Source organism: Bos indicus, chromosome 27, assembly GCF_029378745.1.
Source record: "Bos indicus isolate NIAB-ARS_2022 breed Sahiwal x Tharparkar chromosome 27, NIAB-ARS_B.indTharparkar_mat_pri_1.0, whole genome shotgun sequence".
NCBI lineage: Eukaryota > Metazoa > Chordata > Mammalia > Artiodactyla > Bovidae > Bos > Bos indicus.
In genome coordinates, this window is record NC_091786.1 from 38541283 (window position 1) to 38562205 (window position 20923).

General features: G+C 46.6%; 1 protein-coding gene across 8 annotated transcripts in view; it reads left to right on the forward strand.

Annotated features, from left to right (window-relative positions):
• The window catches only part of PSD3 (pleckstrin and Sec7 domain containing 3), a 492229-nt gene that overhangs the window by 58102 nt on the left and 413204 nt on the right, over positions 1-20923 (forward strand). The window contains exon 1 of one of the 8 annotated variants that reach the window (XM_019953428.2): positions 10722-10863. The exons of 6 other annotated variants lie outside the window; for them this stretch is intronic. In XM_019953428.2, coding sequence (XP_019808987.2) covers positions 10843-10863 — 21 coding nt within the window. In that variant the 5' untranslated portion in view covers positions 10722-10842. Of the gene's footprint in view, positions 1-10721; positions 10864-20923 lie in introns of those variants that run through there. One more of the 8 variants, XM_070781670.1, reaches the window with a different exon arrangement.

A 20923-nucleotide genomic window follows, 5' to 3' on the forward strand; every position in this document is an offset into this window, starting at 1 on the left:
GAAATGATTTAAAAAGAGCCACTGCCAGAATTCACCCCTAAGAACTTGTCACCTCTTGCAGGTAATTAGGTATGTCCAGAATGAGTCTTTAGTAGGAAATAGAACGGGTAGATTTCTCACCCTTCATAAACACGGTTACTGACATTTTCAAATGTCGGAGTGCATAAAGCCGGGGTTTTGTGATGAAAGTTCTGTCAGAAGTCCTCCTACCTGCTTTGTTGACAGTGTTCGCCAACACTTCCCTCTGTAGAGCCACTGAAATCAAAAGACTCCCTAAACACACGCTAGTCCCTCCCAGGATGAGGAGAGAGAATTCATTCATCTGCGCATTCAGGGAGCATTTGACTGGCGCCTCCTCTATGCTGGGCACTGTGCACTGGGCAGGAGGCAAAAAGGAAGTAAGTAAAGAAGGAGTGCTCTCTGCACCTGAGGGGTAGTCTGGTCTGGGTTTCTTGGGGTCACAATTCAGAACATTTACAGACCCAGCTTCTGGGATCTGCCATTATCACTAAAAGCCTGCCAGAAGGCTTGTGAGAACTGTGACGATGGAGACTGCTTTTGGACGCCAGGGCGGTTTTGCTGTTCTTCTCTTTGACTGTGCTGGGTCTTCTTCACTGCGTGCAGGCTCTCTCTTGGTGAGGAGCACGCACTCTAGGTACATCGGTTTCAGGAGTTGGGCACGTGGGCTCAGTAGATGTGCTGCATTGACTTAGTGCCCCCTGGCATGTGGCATGTGTGATCTTTCTGAACCGGGGACCTAACCCGTGTCCCCTGCGTTGGCAGGTGGATTCTCGCCCACTGGACCACCAGGGAAGCTCGCCAGGACACTTTTACAAATGTGAACACATGCAGGCATCGGTAGTTTCCATAGGTCATTTCTACTCCGGAACAGTACTACATGTGAAGTGCTTATTTCAGCAAAGTAGTTTTTATGTGGAATCCCCCTTCAATAAAAACACTGCTTTTGCAACAGTTCCTTTTCACTGGAATAATCCTGAAGAAATAATTTGTTTTTTGAGGGAAGTGGGGACTTTTCCCCAAACATTTTCAGTAATTATTTGGATGGTAAAGCATTTGCTAGTGGAGTGGGAGGATGCAAATAGGTTTGCAAGTGTGAAATAGAAAAGCAGCCATACCTAGGTACCTAAGTTTTTGTTCTTGATGGTTGAGTCAGTACTTGGTACTATACAAAAAGCTTTATAGTTTCAGAAAATCAAACCAGGGCAATCATATGATATTGTTAGGGAACTGTTGACTGAAACCACCCACCTTGGCCAGGCATGATAATAACCACTTGCACGAGTTGTCTCACAAAAGGAGGTCTTAATAGGGAACACGGTGCTGCCACCTAAAACTAACCAGGAGAATTTGGGAGGGGCCGAAAGGAGCGAGGAGATGCCAGCCCATATGTTCCACCAATTTCCCAGAACCCCTCATGCTGGAAACCATCTTGCTGAGAGATGCATGTGCCATCAGGAAGGACCCTGAGTCAGACCAAATATGGGCACAAGCAAGATGAGTGGCCAGAGGCAAGCCCCAAAGCTAGTAACCCCGTCACCGCCAACCCCGAGAGACTGTGAGCCACGTGGTGGAGCAGTCCTCCTGGGTTCGCTTGCCCTGCGGCTTTCTGCCTGGGCGCCCCTTTCCAATACACTCTTCTGCTTTGTCATCACGCGTTTCTCCTCGGACAGTTCATTTCTGGCGTTAGACAAGAGCTCACTCCTGGGTCCCCCTTCCAGTGACAGCATCTTTGGGTCAAACTGGCTTGTCATTTATTCAATGCCTCCTATATGCCAAGCCCCGTGTGAGGCAGGGCTGTCCAACAGAACTCTGAGAGGGTGAAAATGTTCTAGGTCTGCTGTCTAACTATAGTGGTCAGGCTCAGAAACTGGGTTTTAATTAAGTGGAGTTCCTTTCACATTTATATGGCTACACATGGCTAGTATTCATCAAATTGGACAGGACAGGAATGAGGAACAGGTCATATGAAATGTTGCAGTATTCCCAGTGCAGTTGTGGTGGGTTGGGCTAGGTGTGGATGGAGGAATTTTTCAGTTCTTTCTGTCCACAAGGGACCCAGTCTTTCAGAATCATCACCCTGAAACATGTGAACCTACGATGGAGGTGATTGAAAGCTATATCCAGAGATACAATACGTAACATATATACTTAAACGTCCATGTAAATATATGCACTCATGTATTTATAGCAAGAAAAAAAGGCTTTGACTTTCAAAGACTTCAACTCAAGAAGTGCAAGAATATGATAGGTAGAATGGGGATCTTTCTGTCTGAGGTTCTATACTGAGGTGTGACCGCATTAGATATGAAAGTGGATCAGAGTAGATGTGAAACAGACCTCCACCCCATGTGCAGAGTTCTCAGGAGATGGTTCTGGGATCCTGCCCCACAATCTTGGATCCCACAGTCAGATCAAAGCTGTAAAAGGAAGTGAGTGTGAGGAGATTGGGCTTTCCTGGTAGCTCAGATGGTAAAGAGTCCGCCTGCCATGCAGGATACCCAGGTTCGATGCTTGGTTTGGAAAGATCCCTAGAGAAGAGCATGGCTACCCACCCCAGTATTCTTGCCTGGAGAATCCCATGGACAGAGGAGCCTGGCAGGCTACAGCCCCTGGGTTGCAGAGTTGGACACGACTGAGTGATTAACAGGAACGCTATGAAGAGACTGGGAGCAGATGGTGACTAGAGTTGTCACCTGCTTCTATTCCCCATTAGGGGAAGGTGGAAGGTTCTACTCTGTGACCCCAAGCCTAGTGAAGGGACTCCAAAGGGACCCACTGGAGAAATTTGAAACTGTCCCCTGTAGCTGGAAAGCGCTGAGGATGGTGGTCTCACTCAGACCGGAAAGCTCACGGAGACTGTGGTCCCCCGGGAAACTCGGTGTGAGGGAGAGCTGAGTGCTCTGGGGGCAGGGCGTGAGACCCCCTGCTCTGTGGTTGGGGTTAGCTTGAGCTTCCAGAGTTGCTGAGCAGGGGCCATGAGTCTTCTCATGGACCAGACATGGTCCACGTGCGAGAGAGCTGGCATGGGGTCAGCCTTCTTGGGGTCTCTCCAATGGGGTGGCCTGGAGCATCTCAGGAAGAAGAGGAGGTGTTTTGGAGGTAGCCAGAGCTGAAGAACAGGAGCAGAGCTTGTCACCCACTGTCTCCTTCCAGAGCATGCTTGCAGTTGAGCAGCAAAGAAGATCTGGTGCCAGGTGAAGTCTGGGCACTCTCGGACAGGACCCTTTAATTACTAAATCAACCCTGTGTCTAGAGTGAGCTGGACTATTTCTGGGCCTGCCAAGTTTTCATTTAATGGAAGAGAAGAGTGTCTCCCACCGAATGAAACAATTGTGGAGGACAGTTCTGGTCACATCAGGATAGAACTTATTCAACAACCTGGTTTTAATGTGAATATTGATTCCATTAGCTTTTCCTTGTTATAATTCCTAGAAGGTGTGGTTGGCAGTTCTTTTCTTTTGTAACAAAAATAAATTAATTACAAAATAACTAATAATTAATTTCTATCAGCCTGGAAACCTCTGTATGAATCAAGTATCTTTTTAGTGAATTCTAGAGGTAATTATTTTTGTACAAAAATAGCAAATATTAATTAACTAGGTCAGGTATAACAAATTAGCTTGAGACAAGGTGAGAAACTGCTAGAACTATAGGTATAAACACACTTTTACATTTTTCTTGAAAATGATGGAATGGGCATGGTGATAAAAAAGAGAAGTGATGATTGCAGGGTGCAGGGCATGAAGACAGAGAAACTACTCATTGAAAACTTGAGAGGAAAAAGTTTCATGTAAAAATTACCTGAAAATATTCCTTTGAAGAACATCTATTTGCTTTCCTCCTACTTTGTCAGCCTCCTTTGCTGGTTCTTAGTCATCTCTCTAATTTCTTAGCTTTGCATTGGACTCTCCTCTTTTCTCTCTACCAATCCACTCCTTTGGTAATCTCTTCCCATTTCATGGATGTAGATACCATTTCTACTCTAACTTGCAAATCGCTCCAGCACCAAGCTCTTCCCTGAATTCTGATCTCCTGCTGTTTATGCAGCACTGCTGCTTGGTTGTCAGTCTAAAAGGTGCCTGTAACTCACCCTGTCCAGAGCTGAGGGCTGACCTCCCCTGCCCAGTCCGGCTCCCCCTATAGTCTTCCCAGCTCACTTCACCAAATCCATCTTGAGCAGTTCCCTTCCAAATCCCTGTTGTCATCCTTGGCTCTCTTTCTCTTCCACCCTCCGTCTATCAACCAGTCCTGTCAGCCCAGCCTTCAAAAGATGACAGATTCTGAACATTTCTCATCTCCTCCTCTGCTTCCACCCTGGCCTCTGCCACCCTCATCGACTTGAATTGTTGCGTTAGCTTCCTAATTCTTTTCCCTGTTGCCAATGCCCCATATAAGATAATTCTTCTTGTTGTTCAGTCGCTAAGTCGACTCTGCCCTTAGCGACCCTTTGCGACCCCATGGGCTGCAGCACGCCAGGCTTCCCTGTCCTTCACTATCTCCCCGAGTTTGCTCAGATTCATGTACATTGACTCGATGATGCCGTCCAATCATCTCATCCTCTTTTGCCCCCTTCTCCTCCTGCCTTCAATCTTTCCCAGCATCAGGGTATTTAATGAGTTGGCTCTTTGTATCAGGTGGTAAAAGTATTGGAGCTTCAGCTTCTGCAGGCATGAGTCCTTCTAATGAATATTCAGGGTTGATTTCCTTTAGGATGGACTGGTTTATCTCCTTGCAGTCCAACGGACTCTCAAGAGTCTTCTTCAACACCACAGTTCGAAAGCATCAGTTCTTTGGCACTCAGCTTTCTTTACGGTCCAACTCTCACATCTGGACGTGACTACTGGAAAAACCATAGCTTTGACTATATGGACCTTTGTCGGCAAAGTGATGTCTCTGCTTTTTAAAACGCTGTCTTGGTTTGGTAATCCTGGTAAAACACAAATCAGATTGCACTGCTCCTCTGCTCAAAAGCTTCCAAAGTCGGTTAAAAGCCTGGATCCTCACAGTGGCCCATGAGACCGCACACATCACACCTCCCGCCACCACCTGTCACTCACACAGCAATTGGCGCACTGACATTGTTGCGGTGGTCTCTGCACTGGCAGTTTACCCCCCGCCTACAAGGCTGGCACGCTGGCCCCCTTGTCCTCACTGAGACTTCCCTTTCTCAGCATGGATAGCCTTCCCCAAACACCCTTTGCAACCATCCACTCCGCACACCCATGGTCCTTACCCCTCATTGCTTTTGCTTGTTTTATTGTTCTCTAAAATGCTTATCGCCATGTAATGTCCTATAAATATTAACTTACCTTACTTATTTTCTGTCTTTTTCAAACTCATGAGACTGTAAGCTCAGTGAGGACAGCAGTGTTTCATTTACTGCTAAAGTCCATCAACTATACCTAGTATAGTACACAGTAGATGTTCCAGAAATACTGGTCATATGAATGCATAAAGAGTAGCTGTCCATGAGAGAGACAATAAAAAATAAGCTGAAATGTTTGTGTTTCTTTATTTGTGTTTCTTCTTCTTCTTCTCAGGTATAGCTGACCTATTTGGATCCTGGGGAAAAGGTGAACTGGGTCCAGCCTGTGAGCTAACATTTCTGTGCAGGCACCACAGGGGGTCCATGTCACTTCCCCCTTGACTGTCCTCAGATTCCATGCTCTCTGAAACCACCAACGCAGACAGACTGCATTTGTGTTCTTTGCTTCTTGTCTGCCAACCCTCTTATCCACCCAGCATCCATTCAGTATTCATTAGAGTCAAATGCTCGGTGAATTTTGCCCTAGACACACCCTCTTAGTTTTACCTTGGGCTACTAAAATTCAAGGACAACATGATTGTAGCTTGTGTATTTGAGATGAATATTTGTTGTGTATGTGTAATTGAATAGTACATAAATAACTGGATATTCTATCTTGGATAATGGTAAATTTCAACTCAAAAGTTATTCATTGAGCCTTTACTATGGACCAGACACAGTGCTAGAAACTAGGAATTTGACAGTAAACAAGATACTGTTCTTCAACCTAACATATCCGTTATAGGTATACAATTGATATATCATTAATGTGTAAGATGTCTTTTAGTTGAAAATACTGTAGAGGTTAGAGTTGTTTCTATATTTCAAATAAAAACCAAAAAAAAAAATGCATGTTCTAAGACTCTTTTATTGTTTGAGAATTCAAGTAATAAACAAGAGTGAACCATAGATCACAATGAAAAATTTTCTTTTGACATGAAATAACTGACATCTAGGAAATGAAAAAACAATAATATTAATAAAAATGGATTTAAGAGCACTTAATGTTAATCATTGCCTAAAAAACTTGAAATGTCCCCAAATCCTACAGTTCATATATGAAATAAATGTGAGATGTTTTCTTAAATTTGACAACATACTAAAATCGTGCATGTTATTTTCAGTAATGAATGTGAGACAGGAACTTTTAAAATGTAAAAGAAAAAAACCCCAACGATGTTTGATTAACTATGCTGGAGAAAATTCTTATTTTACCCATAGGAAATGTTGTTATAGGATTATTCTACTACTTCACACCCACTAGAATGGCTATAATCAAATACAGACAATAATCAGTGTTGGCTTAGGATGCGGACAACTTGGAACCCTCATACATGGAAATACGAGATGGTGCAACCACTGTGATGCACAGCTTGGCACTAAAATTAAACAGAGTTATATATGACCTATGAATTCTACACAAGAGAAATGAGAATACAACATCCATACAAAAACTTGCACAGGAGTGTTTATAGCAGCAGTGTTCATGAAAGCCAAAAAGTAGAACAACACAAATGTTCATCAGCTGATGGATGGGTAAATAAAATGTGGCCTAGCCTTACGGTGAAATATCATGCGGCAACAAAAGGAGTGAAGTTCTGATATATGCTGATCATGGATGAGCACTGAAAATGTTAGGCTAAGTGAAAGAAATCACTCCCGAAAAGACCACGTAGTGCATGATTCCATTTACATGAAAAGTCCAGAAAGATGCAAGTCCATACAGATAGAAAAAAGCTTAGTGGTTGTGTGGGGCTGAGGGGATTAAAAGAAAAGAGCAGTGACTGCTAAGCATATAGCATTCTTTCTGGGGTGATAAAATTTTTATAAAACGGATTGTGCAACTCTGTGAATATACTAAAACACATTGAACTGTACGGTCTAGGTGGGTGAGGTGTATGAGTTACATCTCAATGAAACTGCTAAAAAAAAGTCATTCCAAAGAAATGATCAAGAGTATGCAGCCAAAACACACCGGGGAAAAGTACTGCAAAGGTATTTTAGGAAGTTAATTAATAAAAATCTGTGATTTTTCTGGATTTGGTGGTGTGTGTGGAACTTGTCAAGTTTTAGAAATTTGCATTGAAGTTTGTTTCCATTCTAAATAGGTCTTCATTCTTGTACCAAGAAAAAAGAAAGAAAGAAAAAATATTATACAATCTGATACTTCAAACTGGTCTTCAGAAATAGTGGGGATTAACTGTATGCATGAATCATGCATGAGAGAATTTCAATTTCCTTTTCATTTCTTCTTTTGGCCTCCAGTAACTCATGCCTGGCCTGTTATTTTTTCTCTTTGCATAATACACCGCGGGGCTCATGGGCAGAGTTGGTGGAGGAAGACTGGGGTAATGACAGAGCAGCCCCCGCCTCTTTCCTGCTGCTCCCTGGCTGGGTGCCTCCTTCTACTTTTACAAGGTGGATGTTTGTGTATTCTGACAATGAACTTGAGCACAACTGTGAAACTTTGAGCTGGGTGCCTGGGATCTCTCGGGGCTAGAGTAGTGGAAATGGGAATTCATCCTTTATTTCCAATCTTTCAAGAAGCCTAACAAAACATTTACACACAAAATACGGTCTGGCAAAATGAGAGGTCAACCTTTTTTTGATTTGCTTTGGACTTTATCAACTCAGAAGTGGCAACACTGGCTAATTTGTGCTGATCAGAATCTTCAACCATTATGTCTTTGATCATTTAAGGTGGGAGAAACGAATGATTATTTAACAGACGTGATCAGCTTTGTAAGTAAGATCTTAAAACATGTTGGATTCAGGCAGGAAAAAAGTTTCCTTTGTGATGACAATGTTTCTGTTGCTTAACTTTGGAAATGCCTCTTTTAAAATATAATTTCATTAATTATTTTCGGCTATGCTGGGTCTTCACTGCTGCATGGACTTTTCTCTAGTTGCGGAGCCGTGGTGTGCGGGCTTCTCATCGTGGTGGCTTCTGCCGTTGCAGAGCACAGTCCCCCAGGGCAAACGGGCTTCAGTAGCTGCAGAGGGAGGGCTCAGTAGTTGTGGCTCCTCAGCTTTAGAGAGCAGACTCAATAGCTGAGGCCCATGGGCTCAGTTGTTCCGCAGCACAGGGGCTCTTCCTGGATCAGTCAAACCCACATCTCCTGCATTGGCAGGTGGATTCTTTACCACTGAGCCACCAGGGATGCCCTGAAATGCCTTTCTTTAACATTTACCATGGACCAGGAACTTTACATAACTTGTCATGCTAATAATTCTTCATGTTATTATCACCCTCTTTCTATAATCGAGGAAACAGTCTCTGATTATGTGTCTATCCCCAGTTCCCTTAACTAGTAAATTCCTGCAAATCTATGTCTGCTCTGCCTTTTCTATGAAGTTATGTCTGTGTATAGTTGGCATGATTTTACATTCAGCTCAAAATGCTGACCTTCTTCCATTTATGAGTGTTGGTTGATTTTCCAGGTAAAGGCCACCAGGTCAGTGCTCATGCCCCAGGTAGCAACTGCATTTCTTACTTGGTTTTACATCTGATTGTTTGCCAACAAAATCATCAGACCTCGAGGTTCAAGGAAGGTGGGAGTTTATTGAGAATAGGCACACAGGTACTGTCTTCTTTGTGTCATTCTGTAAGAGGGGGGATCCATAAGGGAGAAATACGCCCAAGTAAGTGAAAGCGAAGTGAAAGCCGCTCAGTGGTGTCCAACTCTTTGCGACCCCATGGACTATACAGTCCATGGAATTCTCCAGGCCAGAATACTGGAGTCGATAGCCGTTCCCTTCTCCAGAGGATCTTCCCAACCCAGGGATCGAACCCAGGTCTCCCGCATTACAGGCGGAACCTACACATCTGATCAAACTTCTTCCCTGGCAGGGGAGCGTGGACTAAGATCATTTTCAGACGCTGGAATGGATCTGTATAAATGCATGCACCCCCTCATTCTGGTTCCGCTGGTGAGTACCACTGGCTGACTGGTAGCTGTGGAAGAAGGGGCGAGGCACAGTAGGGGACGCAAGGGCCCCTTGCACCCTGACCTGGTGGGCGGGCTCCTCGGGCCACCAAAGAACCTGATCCTCCATGTCCACTCACAGCTTGGCCACCTTAGTCATTCCCGTGTCTTTGCGCATCTTCTACCACCGCAGAAGCCAGACTTTAAAGTCCTAGGACTCTTACGGAGCATGGAGCCGCCGGCCGCGCGGGGTTCTTATTCAGGAACTGAGCGCGGTATTTGCAGGTAACAGACCTCGCAAAGGGGTTTAGGTCCGCACCCAGCGGACCTTTCCCAGCGCGGGTCTCTGCCGCTCAAGGCTCGAGGGAAAGAGGAAAAGGGCCTCGGCCTGAGGCACTCCGGTAGGAAACTGCAGTTTAGGCCGGGATACCCCGGCAGGCTCTCATTTGGGGCGGCACGGCCCGTGGCCGGAGCGCGGGATCTGCCTCGAGGGACCGGACTCGGAAAGGGTCGGCGGGTCGCCGGCGAGCAACCCCCTACACTGACCCCCGAGGGCCCCGCCCGGCGGCTCCGACCCAAGGGAGGGCGTCGGCGCTAGACCCCGGACCGCGGGAGACGCCGCCCCCTTCGAGGCTCCCCTCACGGCGCCTCCTGACTGCAAACTCCGTCGGAAGCGCCGCTCGCTTTCCTCAGGGAGACGGCGAAGCAACAGGCAGGCTTCCGCTGGAGGCCGGCGACCGCGAGCGCCGCGCGGGACCCGGCCCGGCCCCTTCTCTTCCCGCTCCCGCTTTTCTCCCCCTTCCCCTCTTCTCTCCCCTTCTCTCCGAAAACCGCCTACCTCCCGGCACCCCATCCCTTCCCGCCACCCGCCGGGCTGCCCCTCCCGGGCCCCGCCCACCTCCCCGCACCCCTGTCCCTTCCCGTGCTGCCCCCAGTCCCCGGGCCTGCCCCTCCCCCGCACTTCTCCGCCCCCGGCCTGCCCCTCCCCTTCCCGCGTCCTTGTGGGGCACGCCCCCACCTCCGGCGCCCCTCCCACCGTCGGCCCCATCCCTTCCCGCTCGCCCCTTCCCAACTATCTCCCCTCCCTCTCCTCGCCGGGGCCCCGCCCCCTCTCCTGCCCCCTCTCCCGCCCCGCCCCCTCCCCCTTTCCTTCCCCGGTGCCACGCCCCCTCCCCACTATCTCCCCTCCCTCTCCTCCCCCAGGGCTCCGCCCCCTCCCCTCCCCCTGAGGACTCCTCCCTCTCCCCCGTCTCTCTCCCTCCCTTTCCCCTCCCCCTCCCGCGGCGCTCCCCCTTCTCCGGGCCCCGCCCCCGTCCTACTCTCCCTCCCATCCCCCCTCTCCCCCCCGAGGGCCCCGCCCCCTCCACGCTCGCCCCTCCCTCTCCTCTCCCAGGGCCCCGCCCCTCCCCTTCCCTGCCCCTCCCCCGCCGTCCCCGGGCCGCTGACGGGCCTCAGCCTCCGCCAGGGAGCGCGCTCCTCGCCCGCAGCCCGCCGCCCGCCGGCGTCCCCGGAGCGCGACAAAGAGCGCGCCGGTCGCCCGCCCTCTCGCCGTGGCGCCCGCGGCTCCGGCGGCTCGGCGGGCGATGGGAGATGGAAGGAAGAGACGCCGCGGTGAGGCTCGATCCGGCGGGCGGGCGGGCGGCCGGCGGCCGTCGGGCCGGCTGTGCTTCGTGGCGACTGGGTCCCGGGTCCCGGGAACGGCTTCCTTTCTGCCCCTCTTTGTGAGGGGCCGGGAGGCTCGCTTGTGGGGTGGCGGCTCGGGGGCTTCACGCCGAGCCCCGCTCTCCAGCCGCGAGGCCGGGGCGGCGAGGGAAGCGGGAGGAGCCGGTCGGCGGAGCGCCGGGCGCTCCGGCTCGCCTGGGTTGCGGGTAGCCCAGCCGCGATCGGCGCGGGACGGGGGCGGGTTCCGAGCCTCGGAAGGCGTCGCGGCCCTCCGGTTTTCCTCGCCTTTAACTTTGCCCACGGGTTCATGCCCGGAGCTCCGGCAGATGATGCTGCGAGACGTGAAAAAACCAGGCACCGCTCGGAGGACGTGGGTTTAGAGTGCTGTCGGGGGGCCTGGTGGGTAAATGTGTTGTCTGTCGGTCCGCCTTCCACGGACACGGGGGTTTCCACGCCGGACTCGCTCCTGAGTGGGTACAGGCACTGGTGTAGGGAAGAGGAGGTCTGGAAAATGCCCCTCCTTGGGACGGATCCTGGCAGCACACGCTTCCATTCAAGAGCTGTACCTGGATATTGCAGAGCCTGGTAGCCCGGTGAGCGCGACTGGCTCTCTGCTGTCAGGGAGTTTGCTTTCTAGGACGGGAGGCTTGGGTGGAGATGTGAAGGAGGAAGGCGGAGGAAGGCTTGGTTCTGGGAGCCGAGGGCCTGGACGGCCTCTGCTGGCAGCTCTGGATGGACCTTGAAGGGGAGGGTCGGGTGGGGGCGAAAGGATGCTCCTCACAGGAGGAGAGCAAATGCGCTCTCTGGGCTTCTTTCAAGAAATACTGGACCATCCTTCCTTAGAGTATTCACAGATCAAGGGATATTCTTTTTAAAAGTCGTTGATTTCGTCCTCAGCACTAAGCGCAGCATGCTCAACAGAAACATCACAATCACAGTAAAGCAAAACAAATGAACACCTTCCCAGACAATTTTTAGAAGCTCTATTCTTCTGTATCTTTCTATATCCACTCACGAATCATATCAAAAATCTATGAGGCTGTTTGTGAGATACTTCATTAATATACACTTCGTACTAAATGGAGCAGAGTGGGTATGGTGAAAATTACTTAGACACGTGGCTTGTAGATTTTGTCACTGACATGATGAGTTTCAGCCTCTGTCTAGGGCACATCCTTTAACCTCTGGAACTGAAATTTCCTCCTGTGTAGGATAAGAGGATTGGGTAGATAGATGCTTTCTCAGAGCCTTCCAGCCCCAGCATTTTATGGTTTCATGCCTAAACATGTACATGCATTCCTTATTCAGTGATTTACTCTCAGCTTCACCTCTGAACATCTCTCAGTTATGTGAATCAACACTCATCCTGGTCATTAAATGGGGGAGGTATTTTAAGGCGAAATTCCACAGTTGTATGTTGTTTTTAAAAATGCAAGTGTAAGAAGCTTTATTTGCAGATCTGACTGAGTGCTGGCTTTATAAAAAGTTTTGTTAACACTGTTCGTTAATGACCAAAGAATAATACATGCTTTGTTATCCACGTTGTATTAAGGGGTTAAATTTTGCTTTTCATTAAATACCAGCCCTTATAAAAGTGAGATACCTTGGGAATTTGGAAATAAACATAAGACAGTAAATTAGCTCATTGAAAAAGAAAAATTCAGAGAAACTTTCCATCAATGGCTCTATTCACTTTCTAAAACCTTGATATTTATCTGTTTGCTGACCGTGATGGAAAATATGAGTGGGATTTAGCCTGGCATTATATTAAAAAAACGTGTCTAAAGCATTACTCCTTTTAGAGTTGATTTCCCCGCCCCCACCCTCCCCAACCTTGGACATTCTGGAGTCATCTGACATCATTCATAAACTAAGACTCCAGTGTGGTAATGGATTAATCCCAGTCTTGGTTAAGAAGTGCCGAGGCAAAAACTGTGTGAATGTTAAAATATGTATGTACTTTGGCCTCCAGACTGGTTTGTTTGAGGTTTATCTGAGGTTTTGTTGTCATTTGGCAATTCTGAAAAGATTATTTCTTTGGATTTGGGTTGGGTTAGGAGAAGGCAATGGTACCCCACTCCAGTACTCCTGCCTGGAAAATCCCATGGACAGAGGAGCCTGGTAGGCTGCAGTCCATGGGGTCGCTAAGAGTCGGACACGACTGAGCGACTTCACTTTCACTTTTCACTTTCATGCATTGGAGGAGGAAATGGCAACCCACTCCAGTGTTCTTGCCTGGAGAATCCCAGGGACGGCAGGGCCTGGTGGGCTGCCGTCTATGGGGTCGCACAGAGTCGGACATGACTGAATCGACTTAGCAGCAGCAGCAGCAGCAGCAGGAGATGAGTAATGGATGGTGATCCTCAATTTTTTAGAAATGAATTCAGACATGACTGAAGTTTAGACAGTCTGAGAAATAATCTAGTGATCAGGAGGTGACCAAAGCCCCCTCACCTGAACATGTGATTCAGGCTCATAGACCTTGGGGTCCAGTCTCACGTCCCATCACTGCTGCTTCTGTGGTTCTCAGCATTTAGGGCTCCCCCTGTGTAGTCATGGAAACCCATTCCAGTATTCTTGCCTGGGGAATCCCACGGTCAGAGCAGTCTGGTGGGCGACAGTCCGTAGCATCGCAAAGAGTCGGACACAACTGACTCGACTTAGCAGACACGCACCGTGCAGTTGTGATCAGGGAGAGAGGTCCTTGGCTTCCATTTGCCATAAGTGGAGGCGTTTCCATGTTGACTACTGCCACTCAGCTCTTCTGGAGTTCTTTCACAGTTAAATCAGCTGAACCTTAGTGTCGGGTGGTGCACGATCCGGAGGAAATGGCCAAAGCATTTGTTCCGGGCGTCCCTGCCTGGACAGCTTGTGTGTTTTGTGGTGTTCTTTGCAGTTTCAGTTTGCTATAACCAGTGTTTTCTCTTGGCAAAACTCTATTAGCCTTTGTCTTGCTTCATTCCGTATTCCAAGGCCAAATTTGCCTGTTACTCCAGGTGTTTCTTGACTTCCTACTTTTGCATTCCAGTCCCCTATAATGAAAAGGACATCTTTTTTTGGGTGTTAGTTCTAAAAGGTCTTGTAGGTTTTTATAGAACCATTCAACTTCAGCTTCTTCAGCGTTACTGGTTGGGGCATAGACTTGGATTACCGTGATATTGAATGGTTTGCCTTGGAAACGAACTGAGATCATTCTGTCATTTTTGAGATTGCATCCAAGTACTGCATTTTGGACTCTTTTGTTGACCATGATGGCTACTCCATTTCTTCTAAGGGATTCCTGCCCTAGTAGTAGATATAATAGTCATCTGAGTTAAATTCACCCATTCCAGTCCATTTTAGTTCGCTGGTTCCTAGAATGTTGACGTTCACTCTTGCCATCTCCTGTTTGCCCACTTCCAATTTGCCTTGATTCATGGACTTAACATTCCAGGTTCCTATCCAATATTGCTCTTCACAGCGTCAGATCTTGCTTCTATCACTGGTCACATCCACAACTGGGTATTGTTTTTGCTTTGGCTCCATCCCTTCATTCTTTCTGAAGTTATTTCTCCACTGATTCCCAGTAGCATATTGGGCACCTACTGACCTGGGGAGTTCCTCTTTCAGTATTCTATCATTGCCGGGAGAAATATCAATAACCTCAGATACACAGATGACACCACCCTTATGGCAGAAAGTGAAGAGGAGCTCAAAAGCCTCTTGATGAAAGTGAAAGAGGAGAGTGAAAAGGTTGGCTTAAAGCTCAACATTCAGAAAACGAAGATTATGGCATCTGGTCCCATCACTTCATGGGAAATAGATGGGGAAACAGTGGAAACAGTGTCAGACTTTATTTTTTGGGGGCTCCAAAATCACTGCAGATGGTGACTGCAGCCATGAAATTAAAAGACACTTATTCCTTGGAAGGAAAGTTATGACCAACCTAGATAGCATATTCAAAAGCAGAGACATTACTTTGCCAACAAAGGTCCATCTAGTCAAGGCTATGGTTTTTCCAGTGCTCATGTATGGATGTGAGAGTTGGACTGTGAAGAAAGCTGAGCGCTGAAGAATTGATGCTTTTGAACTGTGGTGTTGGAGAAGACTCCTGAGAGTCCCTTGGACTGCAAGGAGATCCAACCAGTCCATTCTGAAGGAGATCAGCCCTGGGAGTTCTTTGGAAGGAATGATGCTAAAGCTGAAACTCCAGTACTTTGGCCACCTCATGCGAAGAATTGACTCATTGGAAAAGACTCTGATGCTGGGAGGGATTGGGGGCAGAGGAAGAGGGGACAACAGAGGATGAGATAGCTGGATGGCATCACTAACTTGATGGACGTGAGTCTGAGTGAGCTCCGGGAGTTGGTGATGGACAGGGAGGCCTGGCATGCTGCGATTCATGGGGTCGCAAAGAGTTGGACACAACTGAGCGACTGAACTGAACTGAACTTGCAGTTTCAGAGATTTGCTGGAAAGAATTTTAGCAGTAGCATTATTTTTTTGTGAGTGTGTGTCCCTTTGTACCTTTCCGTGTTTCTGAGTTATGTGTCCATCTTCCAAAGACATTTTTCACACACTCCAATTTAAATAGTGTTGGTTGTAGTGGTTGCAGCGGTAATGTGAATGGCTGTTGCACTTTGCAGAATGGGGTAGTGGGGAGAGGGGAGAGGAAAGATACTTCCAGCATGTAGTGAAGTTACTCTTAAGCTCATTTACTGGATTCCCATGCCTCATTCAAAAACAAGGCGATAACTCCCAACGCTAATAATGAATCTTTGCTTCTGCTATCTTATTTGTGTAAAACAGCACGTGTCCCTGCAGTCCTTGTTTTCCACTGTGCCCAGAAGGTCAACTAACTGGGGCCTTGTTGGCGCCAGTGGACAGAATTTTGTTGACACTCCAGGACACAGAGGTGGTGGGGTGCTTTCTCTTTTGGGGACACCTGTGATGTAAGGAAGGGAGTCACCAGCTTCTCTCCCCTGCCTCCGTGGGAGCACCAGGCCCTGGCCGTGGCTGACCGCTCATTTCTCCTGGCTCGTTTAACTGGGAACAGCCATCTATTATTAATAGTTTGAAACTCGCTTTTCTCTGGTCATAGACCAGTAGATAAGTCAGAATAGTTTGTACATGTTGATGGACATTGTGGGAAATTTATCTTTGAGGTTAGGGTAAGTGGGAGAATGAACACTTTGACCTGAGCTGAAGGCTTTTTTCTTACATAGTAGTTTCAGATCGGAGAAGGAAATGGCAACCCACTCCAGTGTTCTTGCCTGGAGAATCCCAGGGATGGGGGAGCCTGGTGGCTGCCGTCTCTGGGGTCACACAGAGTCGGACATGACTGAAGTGACTTAGCACTAGCAGCAGTTTCAGATAGGTTGTCTGAGAAGCAGCATTTTCCTTTAAGTTTCAAATGATGGCCTGACTTTTGGGAAAATGCTTATTTTATGTGATATTTTCAAGCATGATACATTGTTACAATCACAGCTAAAGTTTATTGAGATCTAGTTGCTGTTTTAACACAGGTTACCTCTAGTCCCCATTATAGCCCCGTGTGGTCAGTACTGTCATTACTTCCAGTCTGAAGTCTGGAGAAGTTACTTAACACAGCTAAATAAGCCACAGAGCTGAGATTTAAACTTGGCATTCGAGTGTTCTTAACCACCACTCTGCTTCTATGTCCTCAAAGTTAGCATTGTGTGTTGCAGGATTTTGGCTCTCGTATTTAGATTCTCTGGGTCTTGGAATCTGAAATTGGATGACTAATTTGTCAGCAAGCATTATTTTATATGTCTATTGGCTTAAATGGTGGGAGCGGGATTGTTGTTTGGCTCAAGAGATGGAAACTGTGTATTTTTCCTTCAAAAATGCAGTGTCTAAAAGGATACTAAAGGGATTATGTAAGGAATTCCATATAGTTATAAGTACTTAATTGGAATTCAAATAAAGCAGATTCACCATTTGAAACTGAATGTAAAGCTCGCCCATTTTGACTTACAGTTACGTCACACAGTAGAAGTGACCTAGAGTTTTCTATATGTGTGAGGATCAGTCTGCTTTCCTTGTTTTTTTTTCTTCTAGGGAGCTGGGATTTAGGTTGTTGGGAGAGGGGTCTGAAACAATAGGAGGACGGTGAGGGGCTGAGCCGAGGGCAGTCATAAGAAGATCACGTGGCAGTTGCTCCCCCATTCTCTTGCCTTCTGTTCCCAGACCTCTGCTGAGAAAAAGCGACTTATAGAAATGAAGCTGGTTCTTCCTATGGCTCTTCAGTCTGTGGACAATTAAAGTGGAAACATTTAAATAGACGGAGCTGTAGTTTCTTTTGTTTGGCCTTCCCGTGATTATTGGTTAAGGAACAGTGGAACTGCTTTTCTCTGCATATGATAACTTACAGGCTGTTTTGAATTTCATTTTTCAACAACTCTTACTTTCCAAGAAGTTATTTGGTAAGCACAGTAGCGTGGATTGAGTCACAGGACTCTGACGGAAGGGGAAATCTGGGCGTAACAGTCAGTGGCACAGACGATGTAATTGGACGATTGCTGCCTTTCTGATTATGTTATTTTCTAGCAAAATTATATTGGGAAATGGCATCAGGTTGTGTGACCTTCCGGAGCATGGTCTCCGACCGGACCTGCGTGCCTCTAAAAGGCACAAGTAGTGTGTGTTTGAAGAAGCAACATGTGTCCTTGGGTCTGAAACTTTTCACTTGAATAGCAAAGTTCCCTTTGGACAGATGTTTATGCTTTTCAGCTTCATTTCTTTGCTTCTTCTTCTTTTTTAAAATGTTTTGGTCTTTTTGGCCACGGGGTGTGTGGGATCTCAGCCCCCTGACCAGGGATCAAATCCACACCTCTTGCATTGGAAGGCCAAGTCTTAACCACTGGACCACCGGGGCGTCCCTCAGCTTCATTTCTATTGACTCCAAAGGGTCCATGAGCTGCTACCCCATCTCCTGATGCTTATTTCTCCCCATGCAAGTCTTCCATGGAGGGAAAAAAATTCCATTGTTTTCCACGAGCATCTGTAAGTATATTATGGCAGAAACCGAATTATAGATATTAATATGCTGTTCAGTCATTCATTCATGCAGCAGATATTAAGTATTGATACTTACCATGTGCCAAGCTCTTTGTTGGGCTCCAAAAAGCCTTGTCTACTGACCACTCAGAAAACCTGCCAAGAACATTTAGAGGTTAACCAGGGCCATATTTCTGAGTGTCAAACCTCACAGCCTGTAAATATTGAAACTACTGTATTTAAGAACTCTTTCATAGAATCCTCTTAGAATCAGTGAGTTGCCTCCAAATCAGTATTGTTCAACACGACTTTATATTCGTTTATATCCGTGCTGCCTCATGTGGCAGTCAGTAGCTGCGTGTTGCCACCGAGAGCATTTGCAATTTGGCTAGTGAGATTTAGGAACTGAATTTTAAATTTTATTGAATTTCCGTGAGCTTAAGTAGCCTCCTGTGACTCGTGGCTAATGTATTGGGGCAGCAGCTGCAGAGCAGAAATGCTTTACGTGGTGGCAGTGGTGGTCCTGGTCCTGGGCAGGCATCTCCCACTGGGCCATCTGGTTGCTTATGGTATGTTTACTGACTGGGCTTTGCTAAGCTTCTACTTCTGTACATGTTTACGCCATCATGTCTGATGGGTCCCAGAGCAGGGAGAGGATACAGAGGCATGGGATTTTAATGGAAATGAAAGTGAAGACAGAATCACTGCAAGTGAGAAGAAGAATGTATTCAACAGGCGGAAAAAAAAAAAAAAAAAAAATACTTTGTGTAACAGGTAGCCTCAGCAAGATGGAGGAAAAGTTTTTGATAAAACAGAAAAATGAGTGCCTGGCTGAGATTCACTATTATATACATTCAAGAGCTGGCTGTGAGTTGTTTGAGAACGTAACAGAGATCCTAAGAGAACTGCCGTTGACCTCTTCGTTTCAAGCTGTGGATAGCTGCATAGCTCCCAGACGCCCTTGAACCTGCATAGCATCACAGTCCGTCTCCAGGTGGGGAGTGCTGAATATCCAAGTGGCTAAGGCCTTTCCTGGGACCCCAAAGCTATTCTGAGGTCCAGTAGATTTTTGAAGTAGATAAAGCTGAGTAGGAGAGAGTCTTGTACAGCATGGCAAGGGGTGTGCCTAGTTTTAAAGCTGCATTGTTAGTAGAGGTGTTTCAGACCACAGACTAGAGGGAAAAAACCTTACTTTTTTTTTATCCCCAAACACTTTTCAGTCTGGAAGGTAAATAGCCACATTTATAGACACTGGGGTTTCTCCGGGGTCAGGCATGTGGGAGGTAGCCTTGAGTATAATAGCAGGTGTGAACTCATGAGAGGATTCTCAAGGTTAGGCTTCTGTTGGAATACATGATTATTTTGAGTTTTCTAACTTGTGGTGAAAGCACAGTGATATCAAGGCATAACATTGCAAAAATGTGGGGATAGGAGGAGGAGGAAGAATAACATACTTGCCAGACACTGTGTGAAGCGGGGTGTGTGTTTGTGTGTCTGTGTATGTGAATTTACATCTTCTTATATATTCTTTACAATATTGCAAGCTAGGTAGTATCCCCATTTTCAGAGGATGCATTTGAGGCTCATGGAGGTTAAATGGGATTCTTTTTTTAAAGCAATCGTACTGAGATAAAATTCACATGCCACACAACTCGTCCATCTAAAGTATATGTTCCCTGATTTTCAGTACCTTCACAGAGTTGTGCGTTCATCCTCTTAGTGGACTTTAGAGTACAGTAATCACCCCGAACAAACTTGGGATCCATTAGCTGTTGCCCCGTAATCTTGCTGGTGCCCCATCCCCTGACCCAGGGATCGCTGTCCTATTTTCTGTCGTATGGCTCTGCCTTCTGTGCACATATCACACGCACGGAACCACACAACATGTGGCTGTTTGTGACTGGCTTCTTTCATTTAGCAAAACGTTTTTCAGTGCTCAGCCATGCTGTAGCATGTATCAGTACTTCTTTCCTTTTTATTGCTGAGTGATATTCAAATGAATAGCCAGAACATGTTTTATTTATTTATCAGATAGTGGTCCCTCCCCTCCTTTGGCTTTTAGGAATAATGTTGCTGTGAACATTCACATACAAGTTTTTGTGGGGATGTATGCTTCCATTTCTGTGGGCTGTGTAGCTAGGAGTGAACTTGCTGGGTCGTATTGTGACTCTGTGTTTGACCCTTGGAAGAGTCACCAAACTGTTTTTCATGAGGGCTGCACCACTTTACATCTCTATCAGCAGACTCCTAGAATCCCCCTTTCTCCACATGTGTTATTTCCTGTCTTTCTGACGTTAGCCATCTTAGTGGGTATTAAGTGGTATTTCCTCATGTTTTATTTCCCTAATGTTATTGAGCATCTTTTCATAGGCTTTTTGGCCATTTGTGTATCTTTCTTTGAAAAAATGTCTATTCTGATCCTTTGCCCTTTAAAAAATTGGTTTGTCTTTTTTTTTTTTTCATTAAATGGCTTTTATTTTTTTATTTTTTTTCAAATTTTATTTTATTTTTAAATTTTACATAATTGTATTAGTTTTGCCAAATATCAAAATGAATCCGCCACAGGTATACATGTGTTCCCCATCCTGAACCCTCCTCCCTCTTCCCTCCCCATACCATCCCTCTGGGTCGTCCCAGTGCACTAGCCCCAAGCATCCAGTATCGTGCATCGAACCTGGACTGGCAACGCGTTTCTTACATGATATTTTACATGTTTCAATGCCATTCTCCCAAATCTTCCCACCCTCTCCCTCTCCCACAGGGTCCATAACACTGTTCTAGACATCAGTGTCTCTTTTTTTATTATTAAATTGTAAAAAAGTTCTTCATATATTCTGGACGCAAGTCTCTTGTCAGGTATATGCTTTGCAAATATCTCCCCCCATTCTGAGGGCTATCTTTTCGTTTTCTTGTTACTGTCCTTTGAAGGAAGTGAGTTCTTTATCTTAAGCTTGGGTAGGCCTAACACACTTCTAGGTCCTCGCGTATTTGCTGCAGTCCGTCAACACAC